The following is a 13,403-nucleotide window of genomic DNA, read 5'->3' on the forward strand; positions in this document are numbered from 1 at the left end:
GGGTAGGCTGTGCATTTTAAAATAAGGCTTGATTGGTATTAAGGGTGTGCCAAGAACATTTCTTCTTCACCATAAGACCAATAAAGAACATTTTGAAATTCACCAAACAAGGCAACAATTGTTTCCAGTTAGTTCAGACTGTAGCATTGCTTTTCTTATTTGAAAGGAGAGGAACTGGTGGTGGTCTTCAGCGGCTGTAGTCCATCACTTCCAGGTTTAATGTGTTGTGTGTTCACAGATGTTGTACTGCTGCCATGCTTTTTGAGTTACCGTCGCCTTCCGGTCAACTTAAACGGGTCTGGTCAGGCTATTCTCCCCTGATTTCTCCTCTGAAGACCGTTGTACGTGAAAATCCGAGGACATCTCGGAAGAGTTTCTGAGACACTCAAACCCTACCAAAAATCCTTGCAAAGTCAAAGTGACTTAAGCTGTGTTTCCACTTCATGGTAAGGCTCTGCTTTGCACGACTCATTTTGAGGAAGAGGTATTTATTTATTGTTTTTCAATGCAGTACCCTACCAGGGTGATGAGGCATGAAATGTTGTGACACCATCTACAACTGGTAACACGCTGCGTTACAAAGGAACGTATTGTCCTGTGTTGCATTGGTGCATTTCTCTGACCAATAATTGGTCTGCAGTGTTTTAACTTCACCCCCTAATACTGTCTAAACTCGCTTGGAACTTCCACTGAGGTGGAACAAAACATACAATATCATGTGCTTTCCTTAACTTTTGCATGTCGAAAAAGATTTTAAAAAAGAATCAAGTTCAGTATAGCTGCATGCCGTACCATCTATTGAAAATGTGGTATTACAGTAGATTCTGACGTCTGGCATTAACAAGTGCACTTCTTGTCCAGGTGCAACTACACCTAATAAAGTGGCCACTGGATGTGTAAATTGTGGTTTCCGTGAATCTAAATATAAGTTGGACCTTACAGCCTCCTGTAAACGTTAATGTGTGCTGTTAAGCTATAAAAGCAGAGCTGCAGCAGCCCATGCTGTGTGTTGTGAGCAGCCCTCTGCCTGCTATAAGTAGCTCAGGGATTAATCACGCTGCCAGTCAGGCTCCTCTGGCTGAGTCCTCCCCTGGGCAGCAGACACTGGCCCTCACAAATGGGCTCAACACGTTTCCCAGAGCCCTTTTTGGAGGCTTATCGTGTGTTATTTATTCATTTGAATGGTACCCAAGTACTTTGGGGCATTGGGAAGTGGTGCTGTCATTTTGGGAGACAGCCTGCTATGAAGATGATGTTAAAATGTTTGCATGTGTGCTCCAGTTGTGAATATTAAGTGGGGGCCAATTGTTGGCATTGATGGTGGTCATTTGAATGAAATTCAATTGTGTTTTATTGCTACTGTTCAGAATAAAATGCCAACCTATTTTTGTCACATGTGTGTGCACTAGGATGACTCTACATTAAGCATTTCAACATGTTACAAAGTTTCATTTCTTTCAAACAAAAATAAAATAAATATATACATAAATTAGGGCGTTAATAACGCGTTAACGCAAAAAAAAAATTAACGGCACTAATTATTTTAACGCGATGTGTATTTTTTTTCCTCGGCCGCCCCGTAGTTTCAGAACGCATCGAGTTTAAAATACCATCTTCAAGCTGATGCTGACAGCCCCGCTCCTGCTTCCACGCTCACCGGCAGGCACCGACTGGCTATTGGGAGGACCGGGAGAGTGTGTGTATGTGTGGCCCGAGCGAGCGAGAGAGAGACCTTACGTGCATTGTTGTTGTTAGCATCTGGTGCTAGCTAGCTGCGCTAACGGATATAAGGAGCTGTTTAAATGAAAACAGAGGAGCGACATTTCGCCACAACTGCGCCGAGCACTTGACTTTATGGCAGGAAGCCAGACAGTGGGACATTGTACGAAAAGTCAGCACACTCAGCTCGGATAGTGCGCAACATGATTGCAGCGTCCAGGCAGGCTCCCGGTCGAGCAGATGCCTTGAATGTGCACAGAGGTTCCAAACACACACACACACACACACACACACACACACACAACACACACACACACACACATATTCACACACACACACACACACACACACACACACACACACACACACACACACACACACACACACACACACACACACACACACACACACACACACACACACACCACACACACACACACACACACACACACACACACACACACACACACACACACACACACACACACACACACACACACACACACACACACACACACACACACACACACACACACACACACACACACACACACACACACACAGTATTGTATTATTGTACGAGAGGTTCCAGGTTGAATTGAGGCGAATATTTGTAATGTTCAGAGGTTGTTGTGTTTAATATTCATGAGAATATTTGTCATTGTTCAAATGATAATAAACATTAGCATAAAGCATATTTGTCCACTCATATGTTGATAAGAGTATTAAAAACTTGAAAAATATTCCTCTAAGCTACATTTAGAACAGATAAAAAATGTGCGATTAATTTGCGATTAATCGCGATTAACTATGGACAATCATGCGATTAATCGCGATTAAATATTTTAATCGACTGACAGCCCTAAAAATACAACATAAATCAATTATAGAAACATCATCCACACACCGACCCATGCTTTTGTAAAACTCTTACCATGAGGGAAGTAGGAGTTTTGATGTTGTTTATACCTATGGCAGAAATGGTTTGCTTCTAAAATGTTGATGCTTTGATAGAATGTATTCAGTATATACTACTTCAGACTTCAAGTAAGCATTTTAAAACACAATTTTTAAAACATCTGTTGGAAAAACCGTGTTCCACCAAAAGTGTGTCTTACTACTTACTTGTGCTATAATGCAACTGTAACTACAGCAAACGATGAAGTCACGGTATACTGAGGGTAAAGAGTTTTTTCAAAACCATCCTTTTGAAAACAAATATTTTTGTGAATGAGTGGTTCTCCCACATCCCCAAAAAAACATCAAGTTGAATTAGGAAGCCAAACTCCCATGTGCTCTCTGCTGCCAAATTACATGACTGTGATTTCAGTAGGCAGTTCGTGGAGAAATTCAAAGGGGTATGGATGTAGGAAAAGAGCATGGATCACAGTTAAAAGCTTTTACGGAATAGATCAAACTGAGAGACACTTACACCACATCTCCTGCGTAATGGCGGATGCGGAAGTCGCGGTCAAACTCCAGACTCTTGTCCGTGGGTGAGAGCTGCAAAGAGACAGACAAAGAGAGTGAGTTAGCTATTATAAAGCATCTCAGAATAAAGTATGAAAAGAGCAAAGAGATACTGTATACTTAACAACACATTTTTTTCACTTGTTCTGCTTTTTCAAAAACGTTCCTCCTTTGCCTGATGTTGTCTTGTACTGATCACTTCGAACTGAATAATGTCCAACCATGAATGTAATTTATAATAAATAAATACATATAAATATGACGCATCTTCCAGCAAACTTCCTTTTACTGTATGATTAATAAAGGACGAGAAACTACATCTGGTTTCTAAATGTTGACCATTAAAGTTACGTCAATAGTATTGTTTATGTGCTGTAGATAAAAAGGTACTTCCATACTTAGACAGATCTATGAATAATTTACACAAGTTTCCAAAGTATTACCTTAGAGCCTGCGCATGCTGTTTTGAGCTTTCTTGTATGAATGTCATGATTATGCATAACATCTTATTTAAAGGGGACCTATCATGCAAAATGCACTCTTGTACATCTTTTATACATGAATATGTGTCCCCGGTCACGGTGTTCCAGGGAACTCAGCAAGTGTCAGAAAACACAACCCTCTCTCTTTTCCTCCATACCCAAATCCAGTGACGAACTGTGTCTATCACAACTGGACCTTCTGTAGACACACACACACACCCCGCCGCGGCATTATAATGTCCGTCTTTTCACTGAATTGTCGTCTTGAAAAGGGTACTCACAACAATTCCGCAACAACATCATCTTCACCTGTTGCACTTGTCATTTCAACTTAAAAAACAATAAAACGGCATGAATTGCTTCGTCGCATTTATCTGATCCTCTGTCTCGAGCCAGTTAACTAGCGGGCCTTCTAGAATACCCTGGAACCGAGGGAAACTCGGAAAGAATACGCCCATTGGCTACAAATCAATATATGATTGGTTGATCAAACTGTCAGTCCAAACGTACGCTCTCATTCAGTGCAACGGCCAGGGCATTCTATCAAGGATGTAGAATACCTTGGTTCAGAGCAATATAATAGCTATCTATATGGCGCTGCCTTGGTTGAAGGATATTCTATCCAGAGACCCAGAACAAGATCTGATTGGTTGCTTTCTTTTCTAACACAAAACTACTGAAATACGTAGAGCATGGTCTGAGAAGGACAAACAAATCAATGTAACACTGTAATATTACAGATCAACAACACAGATACGATTCTCATTTAATATACATTTTATTACATTTTATTTATATAATTAAATCGATTTTTTGTTTGTTTTATCTGAGTGTTCCAGGGTATTCTCTGAATACCTTGAAGGCCCTGATGGTTCGCCAATCGCCACTGCCCAAATCTCCAACAAAAAAAAAGGGGCTGTAACGGATCTGATACAGACTGATCAAGATTTGAATTATTTTCTACGTGACAAAAGGGGTGCTCCGCTTAGTGGTCAATTCTCCACCTATGAGAGGTTGGGCCATGGCCGGCCATTGCCGCTCGAAAGCGCTGGAGACGCTGTAGTACATATGCCAGGCCTGTAAGGGGCGCTGTACTCTGCCACAAAAGCAGCGAAGAAGACTTCCGCGCATGGTTGCCATGGTTGCCCTTCTGTTTATTCTCCGCTGTGGCTCTTTTTCTCCCTCCCCGAGGCAAGCGTTTGCGCCTCCTGCTTTAAAACAAATGAATAATGACTCTATATAAATCATATGTAAGGGATAATGTGCAGCGACGCGGTCATTATGGGGAAAAGAACACCGACAGGCTGATCAGGAGCCCGACGCGAAGCGAAGGGATCTGGATCGGCATGAAGGTGTGAACTGCCCAGAGTCCGGTTGTTTAGTTCACTTCAGAGGTCTCGGACTGCGTTCACACCCAGGGGCGCCGTAAGGGGGTGAAAAGTTAGGACGATTCTAAGGGCCCGTGACTGACAGGGGCCCCAAACATTTTAAGAACATTAAGAAAAAAAATTCAAGTAACCTTTCATCAATCATCAACAATTAACATTAATATAACGTTACATTGATAATGTAATCACTAAACCTATGATTCATTTCACTGGTCCGAAAACCAGTCAGTATCTGGTGTGACCACCATTTGCCTCACGCAGTGCAACACATCTCCTTCGCATAGAGTTGATCAGGTTGTTGATTGTGGCCTGTGGAATGTTGGTCCACTCCTCTTCAATGGCTGTGCCAAGTTGCTGGATATTGGCAGGAACTGGAACACGCTGTCGTATACGCCGATCCAGAGCATCCCAAACATGCTCAATGGGTGACATGTCCGGTGAGTATGCTGGCCATGCAAGAACTGGGATGTTTTCAGCCTCCAGGAATTGTGTACAGATCCTTGCAACATGGGGCCGTGCATTATCATGCTGCAACATGAGGTGATGGTCGTGGATGAATGGCACAACAATGGGCCTCAGGATCTCGTCACGGTATCTCTGTGCATTCACAATGCCATCAATAAAATGCACCTGTGTTCGTCGTCCATAACATACGCCTGCCCGTACCATAACCCCACCACCACCATGGGCCACTCGATTCACAACATTGACATCAGAGAACCGCTCACCCACACGACGCCACACACGCTGTCTGCCATCTGCCCTGAACAGTGAAAACCGGGATTCATCCGTGAAGAGAACACCTCTCCAACGTGCCAGACGCCATCGAATGTGAGCATTTGCCCACTCAAGTCGGTTACGACGACGAACCAGAGTCAGGTCGAGACCCCGATGAGGACGACGAGCATGCAGATGAGCTTCCCTGAGACGGTTTCTGACAGTTTGTGCAGAAATTCTTTGGTTATGCAAACCGATTGTTGCAGCAGCTGTCCGAGTGGCTGGTCTCAGACGATCTTGGAGGTGAACATGCTGGATGTGGAGGTCCTGGGCTGGTGTGGTTACACGTGGTCTGCGGTTGTGAGGCCGGTTGGATGTACTGCCAAATTCTCTGAAACGCCTTTGGAGACGGCTTATGGTAGAGAAATGAACATTCAATTCACGGGCAACAGCTCTGGTGGACATTCCTGCTGTCAGCATGCCAATTGCACGCTCCCTCAAAACTTGCGACATCTGTGGCATTGTGCTGTGTGATAAAACTGAACATTTCAGAGTGGCCTTTTATTGTGGCCAGCCTAAGGCACACCTGTGCAATAATCATGCTGTCTAATCAGCATCTTGATATGCCACACCTGTGAGGTGGGATGGATTATCTCGGCAAAGGAGAAGTGCTCACTATCACAGATCTTTTCAGATTTGTGAACAATATTTGAGATAAATGGTTATTTTGTGTATATAGAAAGTGTTTTAGATCTTTGAGTTCATCTCATGAAAAATGGAGCAAAAACAAAAGTGTTGCATTTATATTTTTGTTCAGTGTACGTGTGTACGATGTTGACTAACAAAGTCAGGCTTTCAAAAAAGAAAAGAAAGGAGAGAAAGACAAGAGAGAGGGACTAAAGGGCGAGAGTATGTCACCCAGTTTTTCAAAAGAAAAGGTGGGTGTGGTCCATGAGTGGTGGAAATTAGTCTGTTAGCTAAGCTTAGTCCATTGTAAATAATAATTGTAATGTTTTGCTGACATTAACTACTGTTAATATCTTCACAGAAAATGCTGAGGTTTTTCATTTCACTCCTCTTTTAGCTGGCATTTAATAAATGCAGGTACATTTTTAGCAGCTATTCATACTAAATCAGTTGTCCCTTCCACCGGTGCCAGGACCAACAGATCCATCTCTAGGCTCAGCAGCCCTGTCCCCCCATAATGCTTTGCAGTATTGCCATGCTGTCCATTGAAAGCCAGTTGGCTAGAAAGCTGGACTTCAAGGACTTGATCAGTGACTTTGCCTGTAAGAAGGCTAGGCGCTGGGCTCTTGGTGAGTAAGGCTGAGCCAGGCCTCGTAATAACTGTTAAAGGGCAAGGCTATGGTAACGATATTGGATCACTACACACAAGATGCATGATAAGAAAAAGACTGAGAACAGGTAATAGGCTCTGATTTAGCACCACCATCAGGCCTTTTCACTTCAATTTCCGTTTTGTTGTCCATACACTTTAATACCCGCTTATTTTGTAGTTGGTATGTATATTTAATTAAAAAATCTGCTGCTTATGTTATTTTTTTCGTTATAGCATTTTATAAATGATAATATTGGTGTTAATGTTCACTTTATTTTTATTTAAGAGGTCATGTATACCTATTTAAGTTATATTTATTTTGATTTATGAATGTTCCATTCAAAAATTATATTAAAGGTCCCATGTCATGCTTTTCCGGTTATTACCCGTCCCCTTGTGTGTTATGAAGGTTTTTATGCATGTAAACGGTGTGCAGAGTCACAACCCTCAAAGTACACCCTGAAGCGAGTAAAACTCTAACACAGAAAATACCTCCCCAAAACGCCTCGTTGGAGATACGTCATTGTCCATTGTTTACTTCCTGGGTATCGTGACGTAGGAATGGCCAGTAGCCTCGCCCAGACCTATGACGCGATACGGTCATGCGGTACCCGGAACCAATGGACCAATCCGTGGAGCCGTTAGGGTAAGCCCCCGCTGATTGGTCCACATTGACCAATCGACGGACTTCCTCAGACACACACACTCAAGAGGTTTCTCAATACTCAAATTTCCCCTCCTCGACTCCTCGGTCCTCCGGTAGTGACCCGGAAATGAATTTCAGCGCGCCATGTTGAAGGACATCTCATTTCTCTAAATGCACTTCGAGGACCGAGCATCGAGGAGGCTCTCTGGAGGAGCTATAACCGAGGAGACACTGATGCATCCTCCACGGCTCCTCCACGGATGCATTTCCACAACCTTCAATTTCACTGCTACACCGATGACATCCAACTTTACATCTCAACAAAAACCATCACCCCCACAACACACTCCACTCTCACCAACTGTCTCTCAGAAATAAAAGCATGGATGCAAACAAACTATCTCCAACTGAACAGTGCCAAATCAGACATCATCATCATCGGCCCCCCATCCACGTATCAAAGACATCCAGAATTGTAACTTCACCATTGACAGCCACACTCTATCTCCCCCCCTCACATCCGCAACCTCGGAGTCATCTTCGACAGTCAGCTCAAATTCAACCACCACATAAATCACATTACCAGGACCGCCTTTTTCCACCTCAAAAACATTGCCCGTCTCCGCCCATCACTCTCCTCCTCTGCTGCTGAAACCCTGATTCATGCATTCATCACTTCAGGACTCGACTACTGCAATAGCATCCTCTACGGCATGGGTCGGCAACAGGCGGCTCGCGGGCCATTGCTGGCCCGCCAGCAATAATATTTGGCCCGTAATTTTGAGAATCAAAAATAAAATATTATTTTGATTTTTTTTTTTTTACAACATTGGACCGACAGTCGCACATCAGGGTTTCCGTTAGCCGCCGATCGATCGGCCACCGGTCATTATCGGCCGATATTCACTCTTAATAGTTTGATCGGTGCTCTCTATAAAGGCCGATCAGGAGAGCTGGATCTGATCGATATGGACATAAACGCGAGTGAAGTGTAACCGGACCCGAGAGAGAGATCAGATCAGCTGCTGAGTCTGATGGAGACACGCAGCTCTGCATGATCACCTGAAGCCCCGCCCACTGTTTAGCGAGCTGCATGAGAAACTGACAGGCTGTCAGGAGAGAGAGGGAGGGAGAGGGGAAAAGAGAGGATCCGTTTCTCCCGTGTTATTATTCAAAGTTATTGTAAACTTTTGAATAGTGTACTTCATCTACAACAAGTAGTTTGTTTGAATGTAATAATTATGTTTGTGGAATCATTTATTGAAAAATGAATCTGAACTTTTTGATCTGTAACGATTATAAACTGAAGCAATATAAAAATGAGCCCCATTAACTGAGTTTCAAACATCAGCATATCCGGTCCTAGTCCGGTGATTACCTGCTAACGGAAACTCTGCTACACAATTCTTATTATTATTATTGAAACATTTCAAGTTTCAAATTTCAAGTTTCAAGTTTCAAATTTGTCCGGTAAAATAAATTCTGTCCCGACATATCCGCTTACATTCATAATGTCAGCGGAGGGAGGGGAAGCGGCGCTGTGGAAGAGCAGAGTGGCGAGTGAGAGCTGTCATCTTCCCTTTACAAGCTTCAAACATGTATTTATCGTGTGATTTTGGAAATAAAAATGTCATATTCTGAAAGCCAAGACTTTGTTTATTTAAAATCAAACAAAACACCCGAACCCCGAAAAACTATTTTTTTACGCAAATCCACGTTTATTTTTAAATGAGCCGTTGCGACTTTCAACTGATTTCGATAGAGCGGGTCACATATGGCAAATGTGTGGTTGTGGGGAACCAGGTCAATTAAAGTACTTATTTAACTATGAAATACATTGAGTTTGAGTAAAATACTTGGTTATTGATTAATTTAGGTTATAATATATGAAATTGCAAAGCAAAACTGCTGTAATTGATTTATTTTGTCCTTTGGTATTTTTTAAAGGTTTTCAACCTGAAAGAATCCTAATGTGTCCTTGAAAAGTTGAAATAAAGAAAAGGAAAAATGATTCCAGTTGTCCCTCAAGCCTCTCAAATGTGGGCAAACACTCAAATAAATGCCAAAAACCCAGAGAACTTGACAATACTTATCAGAATAAAAGCATGTTAAATAACACTGCTAGTTACTTTACTCAGTGGAGGCTCGTCCATTGAGGAAAGGGAGGACCATCCTCCCTACAATTTCAGAGAAAAATAAACTTTGAAGAGAACAATAAATACACCTCAAGATAAGTCTGTTAAAATACAGATAATAGCCCTGGCTTTGGGACTGAAATGGGGCTTGAGAGGACGAGCCTCCCTTTGGGCGGGTCTAGCCACAGGCTCTGGATTGGGCGCCTATATCATCAGTGAACCAATCAGCGGATCTGACTGCGCATCAGAGTGTTGATGGGGAGGCTTATCAGCGATATCAGAGTTGTTTCTGAACCGGGGAACAGGGGCGCTGCGCCCTCTTACCAAAATCAATTCCTTGAATTAGGCTTTGATTATGTTCTGGCCCGCCATCTAGCGGCTCAGCAAAAAATTGGCCCACGGCCAAACTTACTTGCCTACCCCTGCTCTACGGCATACCATCCAACCTAATCAATAAACTCCAACATATCCAGAACTCTGCTGCCCGCCTCCTCACCCACACCCGCTCCCGAGACCACATCACTCCCGTCCTCCAGAACCTCCACTGGCTCCCCGTCCGTCAAAGAATCAACTTCAAAGTCCTCCTCATTACTCACAAAGCCCTTAACAATCAGGCCCCCCCCTACCTCACAGACCTGCTGCACCACCACGCCCCTTCCCGCTGCCTCCGCTCATCAGAAGCCAACCTCCTATCCATCCCCACCCGCACCAATAACCGGACCTGGGGGGACAGAGCCTTCTCCGTCGCTGCCCCCTCCCTCTGGAACTCACTCCCCCAACCCATCAGAGACTGCACTGACCTCACCACCTTCAAAAAACTCACAAAAACTCACCTCTTCAATCTGGCTTTTAATGTGTGATTGTTTTTGTATTATTTGACTTTAACTTTAACTATATATTTATTTGTTGTTCCTTCCTTTTCTTTTCCCTTCACTATATCTGTAAAGCGTCTTTGAGCACCTGTAAAAGCTCTAACAAATTAAATCTATTATTATATATTATTATTATTATTTCCGGGAACGGTGGAGGCGTGACGCACGGCCGGACTTATCTCAGCCAATGACAGCTCTGCATGCATCCCTTGGATATTATATTAGTAACTGCTTTCATCGCAACGCGATGTTTACAGTGAGAACAGCTGTGAGGTCCGTGCAGAAAGCAGAGCAGTGTGTAAAATATATATCACTCAGTATAACAGACCTACATTACTTTCTGTATTTGTATGCTGTAGTTTAGTAGATATCTACAAACAAAGAGTCGATATTTTTCTAAGACCATTTAGTGCTTCACATAATAAAATACACAACGGCTGTAGCCTGATTATGCTTTAGGAGCTGTAGGTGTGTGTGGTACAGTGTGTAGGTGTGTGTGCTGTACAGTGTGTAGGTGTGTGTGTTGTACAGTGCGTAGATGCGGCGGACAGACGGGTCTCAGTTGGTTTGGTGTCATATGCTTACTTTTAATACTTGTACAACTTTTGGCCCGTAATTTCAATTCCCCATTTCAGCGACCAGAGAGAGGGGGGGGGGGGGATATATCCAGTCTCTGATTGTGTTACGTTATTATGAGAGTGCTCTCATACTTGTTTGATTCTGAAATTGTATATATTTATATAAATATATGTGTGTGTATATGTCCGCATCTGTAGCCTGTTATTGTCTCATTATACCGCACTGTGAATGAATCAAAGTAAATATATAAGTCGTCATGAACACATCTGTCCATCAGACAGAGGGCTGCTGTGCCTCCTGTCATCATTAATGGACGTCTCTTTAAAATGACCGCTCAGAGGAGAGGAGTTCTCATTTCTCTGACCGCCTGCTGCTTCCACTCCTCTCTCCTCGGTTCCCCTCTTAAGTCCTCCGCTCGCATCTCCTGTGGGCGGCACCAAGTCTCGAGGAGGGGAGTCGAGGAGGGGAAATTTGAGTATTGAGAAACCTCTTCAGTGCAGGCAGCTCTGCTGATTTCTCCTCCCGGGCTACAGGCTGATAACAGACAGTTGGGATCGCGGCGAAATTCTCTCTGCAGACCCATTCTCACAGCGTTTATCAACCTTTTTCTTACTCAATATCAAGCCACACTTATTGTTTTTACTTCGGCTGTGACTTTGTGTGTGCTCAGGATGAGTTTGGCTGTGTTTCGCTGTCGCTAAACAAGGAAACCACAGCTCCACGGAGCTCAGCGCGATTCACAACGTCCCGACCAATCAGTGCACACTGTGCTCACAGGGAGGGTGGGGGCTGGAGCTATTGGAGCTACAACGAGCCGTTAAAGGCAGAGTGAAATTCAGTGAATACATGTAGTTTACAGAGATGCTGTATGAGAAACCAATGTGATTTTGGAAAATTGCACAATATAAATCTATTCTAGTAGACCTCAACAATGGAATTATGATCAGTGGAAATGGCCATGACATGGGCCCTTTAAAAAGGCATGTACACCATAAAAGATGACTATTGAGATCTATTGTCAGGAATGTTAGTGTTATATCAAATAGTGAATTCTACTGCAGCAGAATGTTGCAGTAGAATTTGCAGTCTGCACAGTGTTATATGTTCACCGCTCAGTGTCAGTAAATATTGTGCAGTTAGTATTGGACTACAAGATAGATGCAAGCCTGTACAGGTAGAGTTATTTAAAGCATAAATGAGTGGGTTGGGTTCTGGAGGTGTGGTTACAGCAATTGTGCTTGGTAGGTGTGGCCTGTGCCTGGTGGTGGGGCCCAATGTGATATATTTTCAAGGGGCCCAAAATCCCTGGTGGCGCCCCTGTTCACACCGACCCAAATGAACCGCACCAAGCGGCTAAACGCACCAGGGTTAGATTCAACCGGACTATAAAAGGCTGGTGTGAATGCGCCGTTATCTCAGTGGGTCTCAAACGGTTTGGTCACAAATTATTCAAAAGATTATTTCCGCGGCACACCTTCATATGATCATTATAGTCTATACGGCAGTAAAACAAGAATAGAGTTTAAAAGGGGAGTGATTTGTAATATCACTAAAGAAAAAGAAAATCTGTTTACAGTTCTGTGTCATATGGGTGTTGAGAGATGTATCCATAGATCTCTTAATGTTGCTCTCAAAGTGCACCAGATTGATGCTTTTAACTTCAATATTTAAAAAAAATCTTCCCGGGGGAACATCCCCCCGGACCCCCCTAGAGGAGGTGAGGTCCGCCCCCCACTCATAAAAAATAGCACTTTACCCCTGCCTATATGCCGTGAGCTGATTATCGAGCCTTCATTGTAACAGTCGCGGGTGTACTGTGTGTGCGTGTGGGGAGTGTTGCAGTAGAAAATTCCACTGTAGCGCCCTGTGGGCTAAGCCCTGAATGTTTTCAGGTCCAGGCGACGCCCCTGGTTGTATGTATTGATTTAAATTGACATGCATCCGCTAAGAAAAATAGTCCGTTGTTACTGTTTGAACTAACGTAGCAACGGCAGGAACTGCTTCGATAGCGTTTTTGAGGAGCTTTTTGATTACAGATTTGAAAACATCGTTGCTT

At 43.3% G+C, this 13,403-nt stretch overlaps 1 protein-coding gene across 1 annotated transcript in view; it reads right to left on the reverse strand.

Moving 5' to 3' along the window:
* Nucleotides 1-13,403, reverse strand: part of myo1d (myosin 1D) — a 120,853-nt gene that overhangs the window by 65,228 nt on the left and 42,222 nt on the right. The window contains exon 12 of the mRNA XM_034217540.1: nucleotides 3,152-3,222. Coding sequence (XP_034073431.1) covers nucleotides 3,152-3,222 — 71 coding nt within the window. The remainder of the gene's footprint in view (nucleotides 1-3,151; nucleotides 3,223-13,403) is intronic.

Source organism: Gymnodraco acuticeps, unplaced genomic scaffold (genome assembly GCF_902827175.1).
Source record: "Gymnodraco acuticeps unplaced genomic scaffold, fGymAcu1.1, whole genome shotgun sequence".
Lineage (NCBI taxonomy): Eukaryota > Metazoa > Chordata > Actinopteri > Perciformes > Bathydraconidae > Gymnodraco > Gymnodraco acuticeps.